The 25911-nt window shown below is 31.7% G+C and overlaps 5 protein-coding genes across 10 annotated transcripts; 4 read left to right on the forward strand and 1 right to left on the reverse strand.

Annotated features, from left to right (window-relative positions):
* Window positions 1-145: 145 nt before the first annotated feature.
* Window positions 146-8829, reverse strand: LOC112795764 (uncharacterized). 4 transcript variants are annotated; one of them, XM_072237270.1, is made up of 8 exons: window positions 8466-8761; window positions 8244-8353; window positions 7386-7465; window positions 6739-6880; window positions 6514-6663; window positions 6025-6226; window positions 5078-5179; window positions 146-475 (listed from the first exon to the last, which is right to left on the reverse strand). In XM_072237270.1, the coding sequence occupies exons 1-7, from the start codon at window positions 8548-8550 to the stop codon at window positions 5079-5081; spliced, it is 870 nt and encodes a 289-aa protein (XP_072093371.1). In that variant the 5' UTR covers window positions 8551-8761; the 3' UTR covers window positions 146-475; window position 5078. The 4 variants fall into 4 exon arrangements, with proteins under 4 accessions (XP_072093371.1, XP_025693701.1, XP_025693694.1 ...); XM_025837916.3 differs by having other exon boundaries at window positions 8244-8387; window positions 8466-8601; XM_025837909.3 differs by lacking the exon at window positions 146-475 and adding an exon at window positions 4696-4956 and having other exon boundaries at window positions 8244-8387; window positions 8466-8829.
* Window positions 2838-3845, forward strand: LOC112802067 (cytosolic sulfotransferase 12-like). The gene has a single exon (XM_025845110.1). The coding sequence runs from the start codon at window positions 2838-2840 to the stop codon at window positions 3843-3845; it is 1008 nt and encodes a 335-aa protein (XP_025700895.1).
* A 431-nt stretch (window positions 8830-9260) lies between the features above and the next one.
* LOC112795782 (pentatricopeptide repeat-containing protein At5g06540-like) lies at window positions 9261-14881 on the forward strand. 3 transcript variants are annotated; one of them, XM_029297461.2, is made up of 5 exons: window positions 9261-11476; window positions 11562-12258; window positions 14185-14290; window positions 14411-14506; window positions 14595-14881. In XM_029297461.2, exon 1 carries the CDS (start codon window positions 9397-9399, stop codon window positions 10999-11001), a length of 1605 nt encoding a protein of 534 aa, XP_029153294.1. In that variant the 5' UTR covers window positions 9261-9396; the 3' UTR covers window positions 11002-11476; window positions 11562-12258; window positions 14185-14290; window positions 14411-14506; window positions 14595-14881. The 3 variants fall into 3 exon arrangements, 1 of the variants encoding a protein (XP_029153294.1); XR_011882141.1 differs by lacking the exons at window positions 9261-11476; window positions 11562-12258 and adding an exon at window positions 13934-14073; XR_011882150.1 differs by lacking the exons at window positions 9261-11476; window positions 11562-12258 and adding an exon at window positions 13939-14070.
* Window positions 14882-14901: 20 nt separating this feature from the next.
* On the forward strand, window positions 14902-19762 carry LOC112795792 (D-aminoacyl-tRNA deacylase). Its single transcript, XM_025837956.2, has 9 exons — window positions 14902-15757; window positions 16016-16199; window positions 16751-16893; window positions 17160-17223; window positions 18007-18059; window positions 18245-18300; window positions 18656-18730; window positions 18831-19016; window positions 19429-19762. Exons 1-9 carry the CDS (start codon window positions 15431-15433, stop codon window positions 19514-19516), a joined length of 1176 nt encoding a protein of 391 aa, XP_025693741.1. The 5' UTR covers window positions 14902-15430; the 3' UTR covers window positions 19517-19762.
* Window positions 19763-22548: 2786 nt separating this feature from the next.
* LOC112717814 (uncharacterized) lies at window positions 22549-24843 on the forward strand. The gene is made up of 4 exons (XM_025770015.2): window positions 22549-22867; window positions 22992-23053; window positions 23170-23233; window positions 24592-24843. Exons 1-4 carry the CDS (start codon window positions 22750-22752, stop codon window positions 24750-24752), a joined length of 405 nt encoding a protein of 134 aa, XP_025625800.1. The 5' UTR covers window positions 22549-22749; the 3' UTR covers window positions 24753-24843.
* Window positions 24844-25911: the final 1068 nt, after the last annotated feature.

Raw genomic sequence — 25911 nt, forward strand, 5'->3', positions numbered from 1 at the left:
AGGTTAGTATGTGTATTTATATTCTTACCCAAAGTTTATAATAATTATAAAGAAGCCTCAATCATTAATGAAAGCATTGTTATTTAGATGTAATTAAGAAAGGGTTAAGTTTATGGGTTTTTTTTTGTAACTTGGACTTTTAACAGACGTGTATAAAGAACAAATATTTTAAACTAATATTGGACACTGGTTAACAAAATTGTAACGCTACTACTTACTCTTTTATGAAAAAAAAACTCATAAAACAAATTATAAACAAGAAAAAAAAACTCACAAGCAAAAGTGTCCACTATAATAATAATAATAATAATATAATAATAATAAACCAAGTTGAGTTGGTCTAGTGCTTAGCTCACTAGTCCGCTTAAGCAAGTGTCGGGGGTTCGAATCTCGCCTTGTTCATACAGCAACCCATTGACCAGCGGCAAACCCTTAAATGGAGCTCATTACCGCGAAGGATCTTCCGTCGGCTTAGCTGTATTTGGTTTTTAAAATAGGATGAGACAAGACTTCGAATTATATTTTATTTGATGATAAACTAGCACAGTTTATAAAAATTTAAATTATTATCATTTTTTAATTAATAAATTTGGAAAAAAATATAATAATAAAAAATATAATTATAATAAATTAAAAAATAATAAAATAAAAAATAAAATGTGTCTCTTGTTAGTGTCTCTGTGTCCTCTTATCAGAGTGGACACAAAAATAATTTAAAATTGGACCAAACTCTTAAAAATAGAACGTTTCAAATAATAGGAAAGATGAACAATTTAACATAATAAAAAAGTTAAACAGTCTATTTTAAATAATAAAAAAGATAAATCATCTATTTAAATTAATAAATACGCTACCAATTATTTATTTTGATAATTAAAATAAATAAATTATTTATTTTAAAAAAAGCCCAGTTAAGATGAGCATAATATTAGAACATAGGAGAACTAACGAAAAGAAGAAACGGGAAAACAGAAAGGCACTGTTCCCGCCATTTGAAAACCCAAAATTTCATTTTCATTTTTTTGAGTGAAGCAACCAAATTTTTCTCAACTCATCTTTATTTATAAATCAACCCCTACAACTTTTTTATTTTATAAAACCTCTCAAGTCCTTAAAGGACCGTATTATTCTTTCCCCATAGTAGAACCAGCCGTGAGTGAAATCTCAGGTGTAGTTAACTTCGCATGAAATTGACAGTCGAAAATCGTTAAATGATTTGACTAAATTTTCATCTAGCGACTCTCAATTATCAATTTTACGTGAAGTTGATTACACTTGAATTTTCACCTTATATATATGCTTGGAAAATAATAAAAATCAATTTTACGTGAAGTTGATTACACTTGAATTCTCAGTAAATTAAATTATGCTAACTATATAATATTGTCATTTATTTGATTTATATTTTAATTTTTATTTTTTTTCAATGTTTCTTTTAGAAATTTTTTTTTCTTTTAAGGAGAAAACGAAAAATATGATTATACTAATTTTCTTTTTCTATTTTTACATTTTCTTTGCACAATCTTAAAAGTAGTAAATATATAGAAAAATTGAAAACTGATAATATTTTACAACTACTTCTTGCGACCTTATCCTTATAAATTTTCATTCTTATTGTTTTAGCAAGTCTTAGAAAAATCAAACCATAGATTTTCTGCTAATATATATATATATATACACAAACACTAACAACAATTTAAAACCGTTTCGCAAAGCTTGCATGTCCCTTTAATTTCATGCTCTTTACCCGCTTTGCACATACAGCAATTCATTAGCCAGCAGTAAATCTTTAAATGAAGTTTTGATCTGTGACAGATTAGTCTTTAGTCTGTCAAATTGAAAGATACCATGAAAAATTAACAAAAAATGTTTGAACCAATCACCAGTTTTAAATAGTCTCCATTGTTACGAATAGTATTAAGGATAAAGTATTCTTTTAGTTCCTAAAATAAATTCTCCTTTTGAAAGACCAAAATCTTAACAGGCCAAAATGTGGGAAAAAAAATTCGAGCATATATAACAATGAAGCGAAAACATAATAGAAAATAAAAACAAACATTTTATCAAACTTTCTCCAAATTCTAAGCTAAGCTTGTTTACGAAATGCTATGCTAAGGATCCCTACATACATATATAGATACACTATATCTTACAAGTTGACTCTTAAACCAGGTTGTGCTTGATTTTTTTGGAAGGGTAACAGGGATGATAATATCATTTGTCTTTGGCATGAAAGTGGTTTAATTTTGACATATAATAGTGCTTGAAGGATTATTTGTGAGCCAACACCTTATGTTTGAGCAAGATATTCTTGTATTATTATGTGATGCAATTTGAATGAATAATCATAATAGCACTGGAGAATATCAAGGAGAGATCTATCATAAACAGGGGATGTTTTTTTTTTTTTGGTAAGAAACAGGGGATGTTTTGTTATTATTTTCAGGAGGAGGTTGCTATTAGGAATTTATAGCCCTAATTTTTTTTAACCCAATCTAATCTTTTTATGTCTAAGGCTTCTTTTCTTTTTTAGTTTGTCTATCTTTCTCTATCCTAAATAATTATCTATTTAAATAAAGTGATATATTAAAACATTAGTTGTCTAAATATAAATTATGTTTTATGTTTAATACATTGATAAATAGCAAATGCTCTTCCTATATAAGATTATCCAAATATAAATTGTCCATTTAAATAAAGTGATATATTAAAAGAATTATTTATCTAAATTTAATAAGATACAAATAGCAATACTAGTTCATATATAATGAGAGATGAAGGTGAACCTTAGAAACATCATCATACATGCATAAATTCAACCCTAGAGACTTATCAAAATGGCAATGGCTCAACTCTCTAATAATGTGATCAAATGTGTTGAAGAAGAAGAAAAAGAAGAAGACTACTTATTAAGTAAAGAATGGAAGGGATTGGTATCAACCTTGCCAAAAGAGCAAGGATGGCTTTCAAGGAACATATACAAATACCAAGGTTTTTGGTATGACACTAAGCACATTCAAGGAGTCTTATCTCTCCAAAAACACTTTAAAGCCAAAGAAAAAGATATCATCCTTGTTACAACTCCCAAATCAGGATCAACTTGGATCAAAGCTTTAGCATTTGCATTGCTAAACCGCCACAAATATCCAAATGCTCAAAAGAATCATCCTTTGCTTACTAACAACCCTCATCTTCTTGTACCCTTTTTAGAGATTAGTCTCTATTCTAAAAAAGACTTTGTTCCTAACCTTGATTCAATTCCCTCTCCGAGATTATTATCTACTCATCTTCCTTTTGTGTCTTTGCCAGAATCAATTAAGAATGTAAATTGTAAGATAGTGTATCTTTGTAGAGATCCTAAAGATGTATTCGTTTCGCTATGGCATTTTACAAACAAACTTGGGCCAGAAACTAGGTCAATTGATGAATCGTTCAAGCAGTTCTGTAGGGGAGTCAGTCCGTTCGGACCGTTTTGGGAGCATGCATTAGGGTATCAGAAAGAAAGCTTGAAAAGGTCGGACAAGATAATGATTCTAACATTTGAGAAAATGAAATTGCATCCTGAATTGGTTTTGAAAGAATTAGCTAAGTTTATAGGATGTCCATTTTCTAAAGAAGAGTTATCTAAGGGCATGGTGGATGATATCTTGAACTTGTGTAGCTTTGATAACCTAAGCAATTTAGAGGTGAATAAGAATGGAAAATTACCAAATGGTGCAGAAGCTAAAGTTTTCTTTCGTCGTGGTAAAATTGGTGATTGGAAAAACTATCTCACTACTCAAAAGATTCAGAAATTGGACACAATTATTGAAAATACTTTGGCTAAACATGGGTTAACGTTTTAGCTTGCTTGGGTGAGGATATAATTAATTATTGTTGCAAATTGCAACTTAATATAACCTAGGAATTTAAGTTTAGGGTTTAAGATTCTCTAGTGAGGCATATGTTAATTTGTCTTTGAAATACTCATTATGATGAAGCATCAATAGTGAATTAAATTTCCCTTATATTTTTCTTTTTGTGCCTTGTTATACTTCTTAGTTGCTCATGCGGAGAGGTTAAAAAAGAGTTTTTTTTTTTTTTAAAACAAAACTAAAATAGATTAATAAATACTAGCATGTCTATTATCCCTCCTTTTTTATTTTTAATGCTAAAGTAGCTAGCAATAATAAAAATATAAATTATTACCATTTGTTGTCAATACTAATTGTATAATTTAGTGTTAATTTTCCATCTCATGTATGATATTCAATTCTGAAAATACAGTGATTTAGTTTCAGAAAACCTGCATTATGAAAACTGCTTTTCTTTTTGGGTAGATATTATCATAACTCTTTAGTGACTTGAAACTAATATATTGGTCTAGTGCAATGGCAAAATAAACACAACAAATAACAATAGGGTTTAAAACAACAAATATTTATAAAAGCTTGTGTTTATATCTAATTGAAAAAGATATTACAAGGGCCAAATAATTTTTTTTCTAATAATAATAATAATAACAAGAAAACTTAGGTGCAGGAAAGTTTCAACTCTGAAACTGAAATGGTAAATAGTGAAACAATTTTCTAAGAGAATTTTTTTAACTATTGCTTTAGAAACATTTACAACCAATTAGATTCTAAATACTACTCTACAATGGCTAATTTATGCTTAATTAGTTAGTTATATGGATTAAATGCCAAAACGAAGACATAGACACAATGATGTATAGCTACTAGATTTTGTGATAAAGTAGAAAGGAACATGGATGTTAATATCATTGCATAATTCAAACTTCCTGTCAATGATTTCTTTAATCTCAAAATATCTAGTACAAGCTAACCCTAAGATTATGCGGTCAGCTCAAACTTTACCAATAAAATGGCGCAACTGTTCGTGCCATGTTTGATGAGAACAAAGTGCAAAATTTCCTTGCCGATATTGTTGATATTGATTTAGTGCAGTGATATCAACCTTAAAAATTTAAACATTCAATGGATTGCTGTTATATGTAAACTCCGGCTTCGTTGGAAATCGTTAAATAGAAAATTGGCAACTTAAATGAAGGAAGATGGCGACAGAAGAATTGACATACCTCATAGTTCGATATCTGCGACTCCAACTAAGAAAGAACCCGGATCATCGGATCCAAGGAGTGGAATATACTCTGATCCTCTCACATGAACACTAAAGCAAGCTACATTAAGAAACATTTGTTAGCAAGATTTTGGGTGAAAGTTGAATACATTAGAAGATCTGAAACATTTTCAAGACAAACTAAAAAGTTCATTATATGAGTAGAGAATGCATAGGTAGAAATCATCATTATCATCATTCATGCACGCATCATAATTAAAGGGCAAGAACAACTCTAGATGTAAATACATTATAAAAATTAAGAAGATACACTTCTGATAAGCATCAAGTACATGTATGCAGGAATAACATCAAGCACTTAAGGGTTGACTTAAGAGAACAGAGCACTTTTTTTTATCATCTAGAGGCTATATCACAAAATTTTCAAAATAAAATAACTTGGCTAAAAAATATTTGAGGGACTTAAATATAAATTTTTAAATCATTGGAACTACAAATGTTTAACATATAGGTCCCTAAAAAAGGGCAGCCCGGCATACAAGCATCCCACATTAACGTAAAGTCCGAGGAAAGACAGCACCCAAAGAGAATAATGTAGGCAGTCTAACCTGAACCTGATAATTGCATCAGGTGGCTGATTCCACAGCTTAAACTAGTGACTTTGAAGTCACACGGAGACAATTCAACCATTGCTCCAAGGTTTTCTTCAAATTATAGGACCCTAATTGAAAACTTTTATACAATATAAGACTTTATTACAAACTTCTAAATTTTAAGGACCTAACTGAAAATACAATGAAACTATAAGAAAATGACCCCAAAAGTAGTTTAACCTTTTTCTTTCTCCATCAATTGCTATATTACTCTCTTCGTGACTCAAGCAAGACTTTTAAATTTAAGGCATAAAAGTTTATAGAATGAAATTTTCAGTGTTGCTAACATTACCATTCTCTATTTTCATGACACTTTGGAGCATTATTTCCATCTTTGTCTTCATATCATGACTATCATCCATATGTGGCACTACAAGCGTAAGCTCCCTGTATATATCACGTGCAAATCTGCATATCTTCTGAGCGAATTCAAGCTCACCATCTGATATCCTACCGATAGCCAGACGCATCAGTTCTCCAGTCAAATCTGCAAGCTGTAAGAAAATGTTCAGCACCTTCAAAAAACAGCGTCGGGGGAAAATCACAATTTGATTTAAAGCATATTTCATGTTCTATAAAAATCATATAACTGTATTTAGAAAGAAGGCCAACATAATTGGTTATATTCATTATAAACAAATCAAGCACTTGTAATAATCTCTTTGAATGGCAACATATTGTTATATGGTGTTAGTGTATGTGTTATATCTACTAATATTCTATTAACAGCATAAATAAGTCACTGACATGGATAATAAATTAAAGGGAAAAATATATTCACCCCTAATAGATAGTCAAGGATATTTATTTGTAGAGGCTGAAGTGATGGATCACTAAGTGGTAACAATGTGTTGTTTATCTCGTCAAGCGTCAAAAGCGTTCCATTTTTACAGAAACCGCAGAAAGTAGCTGCTTCAACATACTCTTGTATCTACAAACACCAAAGGCATGTATCAGATGAAAGTATTTTTGTCCTCAACCAATAAAAAAGTTACATTAAGCATACCCCAGGTGAGTATGCTCGTCGTAGCTTCCAAAAATCGGTACCCTGCAATTCTTTGACTAATCGAGACATGTACTGATTTGTCACTGCTGCTAGATCCTTTTCAGCTTTCTGAAGTACTTCCTCTTTATTATACTTACTCATCCTAGTTAAGACATTAAAATAAAATATTGCCAATAATATCAGAAAGATCAACATTACATGAAAGAATAAATCAGTAGCCATCACAAGTAGATTTTGGTTTCACATTTCTTATAATTTTTTTTTTGTTTTAATTAAGATAGAACATTTTAAAACTCACACTGTTCACAGATTTAACAAAGAACAAAGGAAAGCAACGGATATGTATAAAGTCTGAATATGAGGATAATGTGATTATTAAGATAAACTTACTACTAATAGAAAATAAACTCATTGTAGTACATCCAGGGAACAAAATGAGAAGTTGATTCAGATGACCAATTGAAAGTATATATAATAAAGCATTGGCAAAAATAATCAAAACAAAGGCCGCATAACGATCATGTTTATGTAATTTAGCTGATCCGAGACGGCACTTGAATCAGTTGAAGATCCTAAAATATCCAACCAATCATTCACACGGCACAAGAGAGAAACAGAGAGAGAAGAATGGAAAAGCGAAAGCTAACCTGTGAACTTGAAATATGACTTTTTTGCTGTTCATTGTTACGTCACGACTTGCTTTAACCACTCTTTCCCGTTTCTCATTCTACAAACATAAGTTACAAACAATGAGCAGTGTATACAGAACATGCACGGCTTCTCGATATCCATATGTTTTTCAACATGCCTATTAAGATAAAGCATGTTTCAAGATATCATCATTGAAAGAATTTTCTTAAAGGGCCACGTTGTGTGTGCTAAGTTTATCAATTCTAAACATCCAGAATGAATTGAAACCACTACTCTTGAGAAAGTAAACTAGTAACACAACATTTTAGGTGAGCTTGTCTGTTGTGCAATGCTTCCTACATAAACAAACCCTCCCACTTCAAAGCACTAATCCTTTAGAGCGTGTTTCTGAGTTGGGGTGTTGGAGAGAAGAACAAACAAAAACAATCAGTGATTCTAATTTAATATCCCAAAACTCCCATTTCTAATGCAATGATCAAACAGTTCACCACTCTCCCAAGCATAAGTTTGGAGAGAGAAATTTTCATTTCAATTCAAGTAAATATAATTATTTAGAAAACAAAATGCTATGAATAACATGATATTGCCAATTAAACCTTCCAGTGATCCCTCAATCACTTCCTAAACACTTCATAATGCTTCAAATATACATCATCTAAAAATAAATTATAAATTTATGCACCTGAATATTTACACTTCAGCTAAGTTCAACTCAATTTCCACTAGCTACTGAAAATCTATCAGAGTGTCGTACAAACTAAAATAACGAATCATCAAAAAGAAAAAATTGAAACTTCGAATGAAACAAGAGCAAAATAGTTAAAGTAGGGTATGAAATCAATAAGAATACTTACAAGGTCATTGAGATATTCAACATATTTGGTGAAAGGAGCCTTCATTGCTGACTCAGTAGCCATAGTTCTTGCCCTCTTTACCGTTGAAGCTTGAACGTTACCACCTGCAACTGCCACAACCGAAATCCCCCAAAAAAAGCGTAACTTTTCATTTTTTCAATGTTAGTGACTCAATGAGAGAGAGAGAGAGAGAGAGAGAGAGAGAGAGAGAGAGAGATTTACTTTGATGGAGACGTTGAGGTTTGGAATTGGAAGCCATGAGGAAGAGAGAAACCCTGAAGAATGAAGCGGTGAATGAATGCAACATCTGTTATACATAGATTTGGGGTTTTGGGGTTTTGAAACATTTTCAGGAAAAAAGAGGGTCAAAAAGTTTGGTTTGTATTTCAATTTATTGTTACTAAAGAATTTCTATAAACAAAATTACGGTTTTTTATTTAAATAAAATGTATATTATTTAAGAAAATGTGTAAAGATTGAAAAAAAAAATTTTGTAGGTATGAATATGATAATGAAATAAGTGGAATATTTTTTAAATGGATTTTGCATATTTAGTGTGAAATATGACAAACTACGAAATGATTATTATTTTTCACGTTCACTAGCGAAATATCACAAAAGAATAGATTGATATTCGTAATTTTAAGTTAATATTTCTATTAATTTTAAAACATTAAGAAAAATAAAATATAAAAAAGATTCAAAAAATTTTAAAATACTAAAAAATTACTCATAAAATAAACTTATAAGATAAATTTATATTGATAAAAATATTGTGAAAATTCAAGTACTTATGTAAAGTTAATAACAAAGAGTTATTAGATAAAAATTTAGTTAAATTATTTAAATTATTTAATAATTCTCAACTATCAATTATATATGAAGTTGAATGCACTTGAGTTTTTACTTAAAAATATTCAAATATCAAATTTTTATTGATTTTATTAAAAATTAAATAAAATTTTTAAATAAAATAATTGAATATAAATATTAGAATAATGATTTGAAGAATTAAATTTTTAAGAAAGCAGTATATGAAACCGAGCTTATGCATGTTTTCTTGATCAAGTTTGCTTCCTACAATGAAGAAGAGATTGTTGTGAATTTATGAGCTTCATTGTTTAAAACCTGAATTTGTTCTTCGCTCTCTGCTATGTGCTCAATTCCACCATGGCTTCGTCTCTTGCAAGGAACCATAAATCGAAGCACGAGAGAGTTAAAGCGAATCCACGCCCACGCCATCACCAATGGCCTTGCAAGATTCTCCTACGTCTCCAGCAGACTCTTGGCCTTCTATTTCCGACACCACCAGCGCAACCGCCGCGATATGCGCTGTTTAGAGGCCTTTTTCATTCACATGCCAATTCACACTGTGTTTGACTTCAATGTCATGATAACAGCTTTTTCAAGAGATTCACAGTTTTACAACTGTTTTCTGCTTTTCAAACGAATGCTAGCCACTGGTGTTAGGCCTAACTCTCACACCTTCACCATGTTCGTCAAGTCTTGCCGTGGATCTTTGTCTCTCCTCCAACAAGCCCATGCCCAAGTGGTGAAGTTGGGGAGTGTGGATTATGACGCTTTTGTAGTGAGTTCTTTGATTGGTGTTTATTGTGATCATGGAGAAGTTGGTGCTGCACGGCAGGTGTTCGATGAAAGTTCCAACAAGAATGTGGTGTGTTGGACTGGTCTTGTTACTGGTTATTGTAATAATGGTTTAGTTGAGGAAGCAAGGCTGTTGTTTGATGAGATGCCGCAAAGGAATGAGGTATCCTACAGCGCCATGGTGTCTGGGTATGTGAGGAATGGTTGTTTCAATGAGGGCATTCAAGTTTTCCATGAGCTCAAGTGTTGTGGAAATGTTATTAATTTGAATGGCTCTCTTCTGGTGAGTGTGCTCAATGCATGTGCTGCTGTGGGTGCATTTGAAGAAGGCAAATGGATTCACAGTTACATTGAAGAAAATGGTTTGGAGTATGAACTCGAACTGGGGACTGCATTGATTGATTTCTACACCAAGTGTGGGTGGGTGGAAGAGGCAGAGACAGTGTTTGATAGTATGCCTAGTAAGGATGTTGCCACTTGGAGTGCTATGATCTTGGGTTTGGCTATTAATGGAAAGAATTATATGGCTCTTGAGCTTTTCGATAAGATGGAGAAGGTTGGACCCAAACCCAATGCAGTTACTTTTGTTGGTGTTCTAACTTCCTGCAATCACAAGGACTTGTTGACTAAAGCGTGGTGGTTTTTTGAACAAATGAGTAGAAAATATGGCATCCTACCATCCATTGAACACTATGGATGCATGGTTGATGTTTTGGCGCGAGGCGGGCGAATCAAAGATGCTTTAGCGTTAGTTGCTAGGATGCCAATAGAACCGGATGGAGCCATATGGGGGTCTTTGCTCAACGGATGCATGATGCATTGTCATGTTGAACTGGCACATAGAGTTGGGAAGTATTTGATAGAATTGGAGCCTCAACGTAGTGGATATTACATCCTTCTAGCAAACATGTATGCAAGTACGGGCAAATGGGAAGGCGTCTCCGAGATGAGAAGACTTATGAAAAAAAGGGGAGTGTCAACCATTTCTGCTTGGAGTTTCATAGAAATTGACCAGTCCATCCACAAATTTGTTGCTGATGATAAGTGTTGTACATATTCAGAAGAAATTTACGGAGTTTTAAACCACTTGAGTAAGGGATTCGAGGATTTCTCCAGATCAAAAGATGCATTCTATTTATTTGAAGTAATATAACTTAAAAAATAGTGGTCTCAGACTCATATTGCATATCAATTTCAAGATATTCTCAGACTTATTGATCTGATCAGCCATCTGTACATTATGGAATTCAGTTTGGCTTCTGAAAATTGAAGGGCTCATTCTTTATTTCAACACTAAAGTTGGTTGTTGAGACTACCAAACTCACTTTATGGCTAATGAAATGGTCTTGAGGTCTAAACTCATTTGGAGAAGGTTAGTTATCAGTATCTTCAAATTCGATACTTTCCATTAGAACAGGAGCATCAGCCACTGATGTCTATGAAGAATGGTCATGTTGTGATGCTGACAAACAAGGAAGATTTGGAATTAAATTTAATAGTTGCACAGATCATTGAGCAGAACATGTTGGAATTCCAAACATCAAATTGAAAGAGCTGTTTAAAGGCCATGGAGTCCTCTAAAACCTATTGCAATGGAAGAAGCCCTTAATTTTGTCCTCAAGATTAAGGTACAAACCCTTTGCTTCATATCTATCTATCATAAATAGAAAGCTCGTGAGTTCTTCGCTGATTCGGAATTTTCTCTGCATTCAGAATTTCTTTTAAAAGGTGAAAATTGTCACCATCCGTGGTTGATGTCAGCGATGATGATGGCTTGCGGTTTCAAATGGTTAGGGTTGGTAAGGAATCGGGAAATGGTGCTCGCTGCACACATTAGTCACTGTTGGTACGGCCTGCTGCGATGTTGCATCTGAATCATGCTCTGGTTCTGTCCCACCGCTTGACCCTGTTGTTTCTGTGTTTTGTGTGTTGGATTGTTGTGTGTTTTCTTGCCAATTGATTTGTTAGGGTTTGTGGTTTGCAATTTGTTCATGTGTGTATGCCAATTCTGGAGTTTGATCCTTGTGTTCTTAATCTTTGCATATGGAATTGCTTTTTGTATTTGTGTATTGAATCTCCGGTTATATCATTCCATCTTCTGTTTCCCTCATTGTTCTTCCTTGATCATTGTTTGAATGTGGGATGTTGAAACTTGCATGTTTTTGGTGGGTATTTTGGAGAGTGAGAATGAAGTAGATGATGTTCTTGTTGACAATGCTTAGCTCATGGTTTCTTGACTGGTCCGATGTGCAGGGTATGGCTTGCTTATGTAACTTCCTTGAACAGTTTACAATTGTTTGCTTGATTATGTAGAATTCTAATTCATGGGAAGTTTGAAGAAGTTTTCAGTTGGAGTTTTGACTGTTCCTGTTTAGTGGAGGAATGTCAATGGTGTCCTTTTTCATGAGATGTAAGTGTTTTATGTTTTATTAAGTTGATATCAATTAGGGTTGCTTTTAGGCACATGCTGCATTGTCCAATTGTTGGGTTCATAATATTGTAGTGCTCTGTTTTTAATGTGGCAAAATTCAGTTTGGTTTTGGAGTGATGTATTGTGGAAGAGAAATTCTCCATATACAAGCATTTTTTTATACAAGTCTTTACAAGTTATTATATTAACGCGCTTGAACGTTATTGCACATTCTTCTTCCTCTTCTTCTTCTTCTTCTTTTCTTTCGTTTCTTGCTTTCTCTTTCTCCTTCTTCAAACGTTACTGCACAATTTCACTGCACCGTCTTCTTCTTCTTGCTGCACATTCTTCTTCCTCTTCCTCCTCTTCTTCTTCTTCTTTTCTTTCGTTTTTTGCCTTCTCTTTCTCCTTCTTCATTTACGTGCTTTTCTCTTTGTTTTCTTTTTTCGTTATTCTTGATTTTCATTATTTTTTTATATCAAGCTCTGAAATCATTTTTGAAGAAGAAGAAGCAGCAGAATATGAGGAGGAGAAAGAGAAAGAGTTCTGAATTATGCATAAGGTGTCCTTTGGGTGTATTTCTGTAATCGTTTGGGTGTATTTCTATAATCGTTTGGGTGTATTTCTGAAGTTTCATTATTTTTCAAAACGATTTCAAAGCTTGATTTCAGAAACCATGAAAATCGAAAAAAAAGAAGCAAGAATACCAGTAATAAACGAGTAAAACAACTAATGAAAAGGCAAAGAGAATAACGAAGAAATATCGTTTGGGTGTATTTCTGTAATCGTTTGAGTGTATTTCTATAATCGTTTGGGTGTATTTCTGAAGTTCTATTATTTTCAAAACGATTTCAAAGTTTGATTTCAGAAACCATGAAAATCGAAAAAAAAAGAAGCAAGAATACCAGTAATAAATGCAAGTAAAACAACTAATGAAAAGGCAAAGAGAATAACGAAGAAATATCGTTTGGGTGTATTTCTGTAATCGTTTGGGTGTATTTCTGAAGTTCCATTATCTTCAAAATGATTTCAAAGCTTGATTTCAGAAACCATGAAAATCGAAAAAAAACGAAGCAAGAATACCAGTAATAAACGCAAGTAAAACAACTAATGAAAAGGCAAAGAGAATAATGAAGAAATACATGGAGGAAGAGGAAGAGGAAGAGGAGTTGTTCATAATCCACGGTGAGTGAAGAAGAAGAAGAAGAAGAAGAGGAAGAGGAAGAGGAAGAGGAGTCGTTCATAATTCACGGTGAGTGTAGCGCTTTGGAAACTGAATAACGCATTAAAAGACCCTAATGTGTAACAATTTGTAAAACTTGTAAGTCAAAAAGACTTGTATGTGTAGCAAGCCTCTAATTGTGGAATAAGTGTTGAAAGAGTATGTTTTTTGTAGGTGTTTTTATTGACTATTGAATCTTGCTATTTGTGTCTTCATAATGGTTTTGGAGTTTTGGTTACTTGGTTATATGTAGATACTATTGGGAGTAAATTGCTTGGATGTTTATATAAAATTCCTCCTCATTTTTTTAAATATTGTTTCCTCTCCGGAACATGGGGGCAATTGATATTTAGATATACATTTTGTGTTTAACTTTATTTGAATATTTTATACTTTTTCTCATCGAGAACTCATTTTATAAGTGTTAAATAACAACAAATTGCATAGCTATAGAGAGAAGAGAACAAAAATTTAGACTTAGAGACAAAGCTCTAATATGAAATGATGAGATCCATATCCATACTGTAGTGCATTAGGAGAGACTTGGGTGGAAACTTCGGGCAGGAATGTTAATTCATTGTGTTTTTAAAGTTGTGAGCAAGATGTTTTTCGTTTTGGGTTCACTTTTTTTTAGCATAAGTTGCATAAATTTTTGTTGGTATCATTTGATGTAATTGAGAGTGACTAATTATATATTCCTGCAGTTCCTTGTGCTCAGTATTGCTAGGAAAGCAATTTGGAGAAGTCAGACTTGGATCCAGGCATCCAGCTTTGAAAGCTCCGAAGGATAGGTCGATGACCAAGAATGTGGTATGTATCTGTTATGGACCCTGTTTTTGTTTCCTCTTGTATATCTAATAAGTGGTTTATATTAAGCTACTTTTGCTCTATGAAACTGGCTAATTTTTTCCACACTGCTATCACTTTTAGGCTGAGGAAATAGCTGAGAAACCATGTGAATCAATGGCAGCAAGTCTTGAAGGCAAGAAGCTAGCTTCATTTACAAGGATCTCTTCAACAGTGCATGTATGAACCAGTCTCCCCCTTAATTCTGGCCTTTCTTTTTAATTATTATAAGGCATGTACTGACGCTGTGGTTCAAAAATCAAAACAGGCAGCAATGGAAGAAGCCCCTGTTCGTATTTAAGTTTTTAACCCCTAGACACTATTCAGGGATGTGCATGCTGCCAAGGAGCTAAGGAAACCATATGTTGTTGTATTTGTTGGAGTTAATGTTGTTGGAAAATCTACTAATCTTGCTAAGGTGAAGGAGAATAATATTTATTGGGCTTTTTCAACTGTTCAAATTAATTGACAAGAAGTCAATTTGTATCACTTTAATGTTCATTGAGCTTGTGCTAATTTGTGCTATTTAATATTAATTTTTTTTGTTCAAATTAATCGGCAAGAAGTCAATTTCTGTTGTGTGTGATCTCGGGAATATGCAGGTCAAAATCTTGTATGGTCTAATCTCCATTTCTATCTGCTGATATTCATAAATTGCTCTCTTCGTTTAGCTTTTTAGATATTTTTGCTTCACCAAAAGGGGAATCAATGAAGACGATCGATATATCTATATAAAGTTTTTTGTTATTCTTATATAATAGATATTTGTCTCTAAAATTTAAAATTTTTAGATCCGTCACTACACAAAGTTAAATGCTTTTCTTGATTTTTTTGGAAGGAAATTTTTTGACCAAAAATTGTCTAGATCTAATATTGTATTTATTTTTGTTAAGATGCAAGAGAAGCATAAGTTCATGAATGTGATTAAAGTGAATGGAAAATAGCGAAAATGCAAAAAAATTCCTGCTGATTTGGGATTTATCATTTTGTATGTCCAAAAAAACACATTTTTTTAATAAAAAAAAGCCTCCAAATTCCAAAACCAATTTAGAGTTTTACTCCTTAGTCCTTGGTCCTTGGTAAATCAGTGGCAGAAGACATAACATGCTACTTCGTACGATTGGTTTTTGTGGGACAACAGCTGCAGCCGCCAGTGTTCCACTTTTCATTACTAGCACTTACCTTAACCGTGTGCTACCACCTTTTTCTTCAATACCGCTTTCAAATTCCAAACCATTATTATTCCCTTCACCTTCTTCTTCTACTTCTTCTTCTTCTTCTTCATCATCATCAAATTCAATTCAAGTGAAGCACCACCACCACTCAGCAATGGTGACTCTTCTTGTTGCTACAACCTCCGACCCTGCTTCCATCAACCCTGCCAATGCCCTCTTGGCCATGCCAGCTTGGCAACCAGGTCCCCATCTGCAGGTTCAATTATCAATACTTCATTTTCAAATTGATTCTGATAGATATGATAGTAAATCAATTTGAGGTATTTCATGTTTCGAGAACTGAATTAACAACTGTTTTGACTATTAACCGTTTTCTACTGTAGATATCATTGAGTTAGTTAGATATTAGTTAGTAATGTTTCTTATAATTAGTAAAAATTCATTTCTAGGTTGTTTTCTATGAATTATTTATTCTGATCTAATGGATTGCAACACCTTTGATTCTTTATTATAGGATGATATGAAGAGTTTCTGTAATGAAGGGGTGAGGGTTTTGCTTCATGGGAAGAGCATAGTGGTGGAGGATGACTTGGACAAGAGGTGGGAAGAGAAGACTGGTGAGGTTGTTGATGAGGTCATCTTCTTCAGCAAGCACACTGCTGTTTCTAACAAACCTGCCCTCACTGTTCATCCCATTGGTATTAATTTCTTGTCTTGATTGCCCTCTTCTTCTGTTCTTGCTTGGGATAGCAACTTGTATAGTTCTTTCATGTTTCTTTAATATGTTTTGTCTAGTTCTCAATTCTAGCTATGATAAGTGGACTTCTTTTTTTTTTTTTTTTGTTAGACATGAGTTAGATTAAGGGCTTTGTGTCCCCGGATGTATCTGTATTTTTATCCTAAGGCAATATCCAAATGCAACCTAAAAGTTGAAAGGGTGACTCTTTCACGAGGAAAATGTCCCCTTCGACCCTTAGTCGATATGAAATTTGGATGTAACGGATATAACAAACTTGATCTAATTTTTACACTTGTGTTGTGTTTCTTAATCAAGAAATGATAAGTAGATTTTTTCTTTTCAGACATGTGTTACCTTAAAATTTGAAAGGGTGAGTCTTCATGCCCTTGGTTGATTCAAGAATCGAATATAATGGATATAACGGACTTGATCTACTCTTTATCTTCTTTTTTATATTATGTGGAGTAAAAATGTGTGTGTCGATCATTTTTTGGTGGAACGTGTGCGCAGGAGTTCCTCATTTGCGCGAGGGTGATGTTCCACCGCAGGGTGGGAAACCGGGATGGGCTGCACTGCCGAATCCTCGGATAGGTCCTTGGCTTCGACTTTTGAAGAAATTGGCTCAAGCTCATAATCTGGTCCCTGAATTTGAGGTGTGTTTCCTTTTGAGCAATTGAAATTCAGAATGCCTTTCTTTAGAGCCTTTTGATTCTTTCCTGCATGTCAATTTTCACTACGAGAAATGAGCCTTTTTCCAATTATATTTCGAGCATTTCTTCTTAAATTTAGCACTTTTCAAAACTACATGCCTTCTTTCCCGTTGGACAAAAATGGCTTATTGTCAAATTGTGTTTTTGATAATGGGATTGTACTTTTCAAAAGCTATGCTATCAGAATTTGATATGTTTCCTCAATTTAGATTACTTTGGAGGCCACTCATCACGGGCCATTCACGAATAAGCCAACAATGTTTCTTGAGATTGGTGAGTGCTCTTTTCTTCCTCTTAGATCTGTTCTGAATTGATGGATTTGATATACCATATATCATAAGTACATTGCATAATCTATTATTAGGGTATAAATTCATTACTATTCCCCCAATGTTTGGTTTCCAAATCAAGACCGTCTTTCTTTATCTTGATGTTTAATCTCACATTCAATTCATATTCATCTTTCCCTTTTGCGAGTACTTGTTAGTCGTGTAGAAGGTTCCATCTTTCAAGTTTTTTGGGTGGGAGAAAAAAAAAACTGATGTTCAAAGAGAAATATAGGTGAAGCTTGTAATCATCAGTGTTATTGTAGTTTAATACTTGGTGGAGGAACATGATTTCGGGTTATTGGAATTGTTGACTGTCCTTAAGTTGGTCCTCAATTAACCATCTCTCACCTGTACCGATACCCTTTTATGTGTTGGAATCCTTTTTTTTTTTGGGTACAACGCTAATATCTTTTGGTTCTTTTAAGTAATTTGCGCCATCTCAACAGCATTCTCATGTTTCATTAGAAGCTGTTAGCTATGACTTTAGGGGGGAAAGGGGGGAAGATAAATACATTTGAATTTTGAATGAATAAATTAAGATGGTATAATTTCTCTCTCGGTGATTTGATGACGACTTGTAGAATACTTAGAAAAGTATCACTAAAGAGAGTAGACCTTAATACAAAATATACGAAATCACTAAGGAGTTATTTGATTTGGTTATGACTTGTGAAAACACTTTGTTGTTGAATAGCTTAATATAAACTGGTTTTCTTTTATGGTATAGGCAGTACCGAAGATTATTGGAAAAGACAGGATGCTGCTCAAGTAATGGCTCAGGTTGAATGGATTTGTGCTTTCTTCACTTTGCATCGATATGTAGAATTTTGCTTCTACGAAATTCCTTCGATAAGGAATTTTATCTCTTAACTATCTATACCTAAATAAATGGAGTAGGGTAGGAGCTGATTAGGAATAATATAGTTATTTTGTTTACTGAGATGATGGTGTTTGTGTTGTTGTAGTTAGTATGGGAAGGACTTGGACTCAGAGGAGGGACAGATGTCGGAAACTGGAGCAGGTAGAATGATGAAGCCAATTGCACTTTTGTTCCGTATTTGGTGTTTACATGAGGTCATGTGTAATGTGTTTTCAGATAGCATCATTCAGTCATTCTCACTCTGTTTCGCAAGATGGAAAATATGTTTAACTATAGTCTTCCAATTTTCACGCTCGACTTCGTGGACTATAATTTAGCATCTGCTCTTGATTTCTTTTAAAATTGTTCTAATGCTGCCGACATTGCATAATGCATCTTATGGAGTATAGTTCTTGAGAAAGATCATGTTTGTTTTCTTTAATGTAATATCTTCGTGCTGCAGTTTTCAAAATTTGTTCTAACTTCTAAGCTGAATCTATATCTCATGATCTTGTAGGGAGAATGATAAGAAGAAAGTCCTTCTTGGGATAGGTGGTGGACACTACACGCCTCGGCATATGGATGTAGTATTGTGAGCAGTCATTATCCTTGTAATTTAATTTTTCTCTCTGACTTTTGATAGACATTGTATCTTCTCGTTAATGCATGTTTTTGTGTAAAACAATATACAGGAGAGACGATGTTTGGGTGGGTCACCTCCTTTCCGGATATTCAATTCCGATGGAAGATCCGAACCAAGCGAAAGGAGAAGCAAATGCGGAGATTGGTGGAACTTGGAGACAGTCTATATTAGCTGCATATGAGGCCACTAGAGTTGCTTTCCCGGGTGGCGAAATTCTCGCACATCTCGACCACAAGTGAGCTTTACTAACCTTTATGCCTTTTGCATACAAAACAAAAACTCAATCTTGCTATCTTTCCTCGGACATCATGTTAGAATATCTCATAAAATAAGCTAAATGACTCATGTTATCTGTATCATATCATGGAACCGATTATCTATATCGTATGTGGAACCAATATCATAGATAATCGCTTAGGTAGCGTAGGGTAAGCGTCTTAAAATGAAAAACAAGGAGACATTGGGACTGTAGATTAATTTGCTTATTCCATTAGGATTAGTTAGTTTACAATTAGCATAAAAATATAGATTAATTACAATGCTTTCTTGCCTGGCTATGATATGGCTGATAGGCTTTACAGGCTTTACGCTTTGGCGATTCCTTGTTGCTCAAGTTAGTATTGACCCTAAAAACTGCTTTGTTTCAGGAGTTTCAAGAGCTGGCAGAAGAATGCTATAACAGCATTCCTTACTGAACAGAACATAAAAATTGGAAAGCCAACTAATTTTTACTGAGTATTGATTTTGAAGTGTGTTTCGGTGCGGCGACAGGTGCGCGCGAAGAATTTTTTGTAAGACCAGATTAGCCATTTGGTCAAGTCCATTTGAGATAATTGGGGTAAGTGAAATTTGAGGCAAAATGGTAGATAAATTCTAATTTACAATGAAAAACAGAGCAGAATATTGTTTATACAAGTCAAACACTAGGGATCCTTAGCATTTATGCAATGTAATGCTTGCAAAATTTATTTTGCAGAAATTGTTTTCCCTACACTTGTAATGAATTACTGAACAGGAAGGAGAATAAAAAAAAAAACAGGTTTTGAAAATTATGATAAAAAATGATTTGGCTTTTCATATCATTGTTGTGTATTATTTTAAGAGGCATTCTTTGATTTCTTTCTGTCATGGAGTAAGAAAGAGAAAAGAAACAAGAGAAAAAACAATAAATTGGTGATAGATATAGTAATGGAAGAAGAAACTATTTTACATTATAGACAAAACAAGATTTTTTCTTATTTTAATATATGCTTGATGCTGATGACTGATTTTTCCAGAATGTTTAAGATGTTTCTGGCAAAAAAAGATTGTTTTCGGAACTCAAAATTGTGTTTTAAAAATGGGTTGTATTTTTTTTTGATGTTTTATATTTTTAAGGTTTAAAAAAAAGGTAAAAATAATAAATTTTGTTCTTTGTTTTGACCTTTTGGTTTTTCTTTACAAAATTCTAAAAATAAAAATACAAATTAAATACACCATTATTTCTTAATTTTTTTTTTAAGTTAAATATTATTGAGTAGTTTCTTTTGGAGCATACAAACTCATATGGTATTAACGGATTTAAATTTTTTAAATTTTGAATTTCACTTTAGAGTCTTAAGTTAATCTCTTACCATTTATTTCATAAGTAGGATAAAAAAAAATATGAGAAAAAAACTATTCAAAGGTGAAAAATCACAAGTGAAAATTTAAAATTTAAAAAATCCAAATTCGGTATTAACATAGGTCATGTGTCTTATTCAAGAACAAATGCTAATGTGTTCCAATTAATTTTCAGAATGTAATACTCACTATAAAATGACATGCTATCAGTCTCAGAGATAATAAATAAAGTAATGAGTAAGGAGTATTCGGCTTTTTTTTTTTTTACAGTAATGAGTATTCGTTTTTTTTTTTTTTTTGACATTAAAAAATAATTAATTTAATTAACAGATTATCCATTTAAATCTTAATCATTCAAATAAAACATAACAAAGCAAAGCATTAAAATTATCTAATTAATAAAGAGAAGACAAATGAACCAATTTAATATCTAAAGAGGAGAAAGATCATTTATCTGAAATGACATTTTTAAATAAGTGACCTACTATATACATGGCTTCTTTTCTGAAACACAAAAAATAAGGATTTATACAAAATCATTACCTAACTCAGGGTCATGAAAACGGTGCTTATGTTTTTTGCACCATTGCACTTTTAACTATAATAATGCATGTGCTTTAGCTTTGGTAACAGCAAGAGTTTCCATGAATGATGCTTTGGTGTAGCTGCATGTCTCTTGAATTATATTTTATTTTTTTGTGACGGTTACTCATGTGAAAGTAGGGTTGTAAGTAATCGAATTGGATCGAAAATTAATGCAAAATCTAATTGAAATTTGCTACAACTGAGCTTAAAATCGAAAAAATTGATTTTTTTTTTTTTTGTTCAGTTCAATTGTAGCATAAACAGCAAATTGATTGGTTGATGTTATACATAAATTGAATTGGTTGGTTCAGTTGGTTTTCAACCCAAAATCGAATTAATCACATTTTTGTATAAAATTATTTTTATGTGAAGATAATAACTAAAATATTTATATATAATATATTAAATAATTTAGTAAAATATGTCAAATTATTTAACATTTTTCAATTATCATTAAGAATCTGACTAATCCGACCTAATTTTGCAGAAATATCGTAATGAAAATTTTTTCATATCCAATGTTTAAAATTGAAACGTCTAATTAAGAGATCAAGTCACAGTCTTCATTGGTGTACGTCTCTTGAATTTGACAAGGAAACATGTGATCTTAGTTTATAAATTTGAAACAATTCCCAGTTCCCACTACATATACAAACCACAAGACAAAAACCCTAACTATTATTTTCTTGGCTTGCATCAATGTCGGTCAACTGGGGTGATTTCTTCGAGGGTTCAATTCAACAATAATATGTATAATCTTTACCATATAAATATTTGGAACCATTGGGAGTATAATACAGAATTTAACAAGTTTTCAACACTTTTTTTTGTATTTTGATTGCATACATAATTAAATACATGTATAAATAGAGCTTTTAACACATTAATACTTTTCAACATTCAAGTTGAAAAGTTTCTGTATTTTATTTGAAACACAAAATTATATAATTTTTTGTTTGGAAAAAGAATAGGATAAAATACTTTATTAGTCTCTAATATTTAGGTTAATTTCTAATTTTGATCCTATAGTTTAAAACATTATATTTTTATTTCGAATATTCTCTTATCAAAATTAAATTTTTTTTTTAAAAATTATTGTTTTTTATTATTATCTTTTTCTTTCTCTTATTCCTTTACATTTTTACCTTTAAATTACTATCATTACTATTATCACCACTATCATTATGATTGTTGTCGTTATTCAGAAGAAGAGATGATAATGAAAAAAATAGTAATTTTGGAAGAAAGAATAATGTTATCAAAGAATTAAAATAGGATAAAATAAAATAAAAAAATAAAAAATAAAATATTATAAATATTAAAGATAAAATTAAAATTTAGCACAATATTAAAAATTAAAATAATTATCCAACTATATCTATAACAGTATATTTACATTAGAAATATACACATATATGTACAAAATTAGATATTAATAATTCTTTTAAAAAATACTATATGTGCACCAAAATTATCCACCATCTATTTGTGTATAAATATATTTACAGTTTAACTTATTTTTATGTGTATTTTATATTATTAACTGATTGTAATGACTGATTTTAGTATACACATAACTTAGTTGTATGTTTTTTAGTGCCTAATGTAAAGTTGTAAACTAATCTTGGTTATTATATTAGAAAAAAAAAAAAAAAAAGAAACCAAGGGCCCTATTAATGTTCTTTTACTTGTTTCGGAGCTCTTCACTTTTTGGAGTGTTTGGTCTCTCTTCTCATGTTAATGCTATTTCTCAAGCTTGAATAGAGTAATTAAGAGTAAAAATGGTGCTCATAACCATCATTACTTTGCTAAGCATAATTTTCATCTCTTATATGCTACCACATTCTTCTGCTTCTTTTCCATCAACTACTCAATTTCAACCTTCATTCCAACATCAAGGTACGCAATAATAATAACAATAATAATATTAATTAATTAATATGTAAATCTTTTTTTTTATTCTTGTATATATATATGAGTAATCCAATAAATAATTATCATTTCTTATCATCCTTTTGATTAGCCAATAATGCACACAGTAATCACCCAAGGCTGGTAAGAAAGTTAATAAGGGCTACTGAGAAGGTACTTCCTAATTATTTATAAGCATCTATATATATAAATATAATAATTAATTCTTCTTCTTCATCATATTTGACTATTCATCAGCATTATTTTTACGTTTATATATGTTGTTTAAGGGACATAATGAAGATAGAGACTTCATTGCATCACAATACAATAAGCAGAAGGGTTACCTTTCAGGTAATAATTATTAATTTAATTAAGAAGTTAATTTTTTCAGTTAATTTTTTTTATCGTGAATTCTAAATTTTAAATGTTAAACTTTAAATTATATGTCCTAAATTTTATAATAAACCCTCAATTCTAATTTTAAATCCTAAATTTCCAAAATGTGAAAGTTAAAAAAAATAATTTAATAATAAAATATTAGTTAATATTAACTAATTAAACATTAATTCGCTGTACTTATTCAATAGTTATTAAATTACCGATCAATATCTAATGATTAATTATATACACTCGTTAAGGTTAATACCAAAGAAAATTTTTAAACTAGTAACAAATTCAATGTTGTTGAAATTATGAATAATTTCAAGTGTGATAATAAATTGTTACAAACGATTAAAAATGGATTAATATACTTTTATTAAATTTTGTGAAGGTCTTATGGCCTCAATTATGTTTACTACTATTGTTGTCCAAATTAAAGTTTGACTCGTTGTATTTATTGCCTCTTCACACTACGAAAAAAAGTGGCAGGTAATGGGTTTTAGCGGCGGTTTCAAAAAAACGTTGTTAAATAAAAATGGCAATGTTTGACGCAACAAAAAAGAGAAGGTTTCCAATAGTTTGTTATTTTAGTAGTTACTATAAATCATCGCTAAGGGTTTTACCCCTCTTTTTCTTGGAACGGATTATCAACTGCTGCTATCCGTTCTCTGATAGTTAAAAAACGTCGGTATCTACCAGAAGTAATGTAGTGTCATTTAACTTATTTCTATAATTAATTAAGTTATTAAGATATTTTGATGCATGATACTTGAAATTTCAACATGCATGTATAGCTCACAAAACTTCATCTTAATAATTAGTGAACCTTTTAGAATTATTCATGCATCAAATAAGGTAATTGCTTTTGTTACTTTGGTTATGATGATATTCATTTTTTCTTTGTCAAATTCTTCCCTTTTTTTGTTATCAACATTATTTAATTTATAGAGAAGAGAACTCTTTATTTGTGTGAATTATACTCTTAGTTTGTTTAGTTCACCTTCCAAAATACACTTCTAAATTTGATAATAATTGAAACTCATCAACATAATATATTTTTGATAATATAAAAAAAAATTACACAGACATGCAATTTTATATTATTACATTATTAAAAATAATTAATTTTTAAATTTATTATTTAAAAAGTTATTTAAATTCATGAATTTAATTAGATAAAATCATTTATACTGCTAATACATTAAAATTAAATTCTTTAAAATATATATAAATAAAGATGATTCCAACTAGAGATGTATAATTATACATGCAAGATCCTTTAATAAAACTCATTCTTTTTCAATGAATATGCAACTTTTTTTTTTCAGGGAAAGTACAACATAGGAAGAAAAATATGGTGGCCGGAAAGAAGGAGACAAAAGAAGAAAAATATGATGGAGAAGACCCTTCACAATATTTTGCTAAGGATTATTCCCATGTTGGAGGGAGACGTCCCATACACAATAAGAATTTGCCAATTGGTCCCTAGAATGGCATCATTGTGATATTGGTTAGAAGATAGTTAGATATATGTTCTTACTATTTCGTATTACAAAAATACTATTAGTACATTAAAATTAGTCAATAAAATTAGTCATTAATATATTTGTGTATAAATATATGTATGCTTTAAAAAATTTGACCACCAATCAGATGGTCCGATTTGTGTGGTAATAAGAATTTGAATTTCGGCTTACCATCCGATTTTTATATATATCAAGTTTTTTTTTTATTTTGCGAAAATCAAATCCGATGTTCCGAGTTAATTATTTTATCATTTTTTTGAATCAGTTAAAACTAATCGCTGGGTCCGATATATATAAGTGTGTGTAAGTCGTAAATCACTTCTCATATCTCCTCTTGTTCTTCTTGTTCTGCTTGTTCTTCTTCTTTCCTTAGCTCTTATATCTCTCTTCTTTCGTATGAACTAAAAAAATTTGATAGTGAAGTTTCTATTTATGCGAATGAAGAAATGAATGATAGAGTCCTTTTAAAAGTATATTATTTTGGTCAGATTTTGTTACAAACATCTGAAGGAGTAAAATTTACTTGTAAAAATCCGTTAAATGTTGTTATTTCCTTCACAGTCTCATTTGAAGAGCTTAAATGTGTGATTTGTGAGAAGATATATTCTGAGATTTCAAGGAAAATATCATGTATTTTATACAGATATCCCATACTAGTATTTGGTGGATTCGTTCAGTTTCAAACCAAATATATAACTGACGAAGTGAGTATGCAAGAGATATTTTCAATGTATATAGAAAGTCGCGCTCAGATCTTGTTCATCATGTTGTCATTGAATTCGAAAAATCTGAGGCCGACTGAAATATTAAACTAGAAGATTACAAGAGTGATAGTGAGGAAGAGTTCGAAAGCAATTATGAAGTTGTTGGTCCAGACGGAGATGAAGATCAAACTGACGGCACTATGGCTCTAAATGTGACAGACGTGGCAAATGCACTCGCAAATGAAGTGCTGTTTGAGGAGCCATCTTTCATGCAAGTTTTGGATTTGGAAGCCATGCATGCTCCGGAGTTTCCGGAATATATGAGTACAGATACCACCACAAAAAAAAAGGTCTATGGTCACGGTGAAAAACCGTGACCATAGCTAGTGAAAAGGGTGACCATAGGTCTATGGTCACG

This window comes from Arachis hypogaea, chromosome 1 (assembly GCF_003086295.3).
Source record: "Arachis hypogaea cultivar Tifrunner chromosome 1, arahy.Tifrunner.gnm2.J5K5, whole genome shotgun sequence".
NCBI classification, from domain to species: Eukaryota; Viridiplantae; Streptophyta; class Magnoliopsida; order Fabales; family Fabaceae; genus Arachis; species Arachis hypogaea.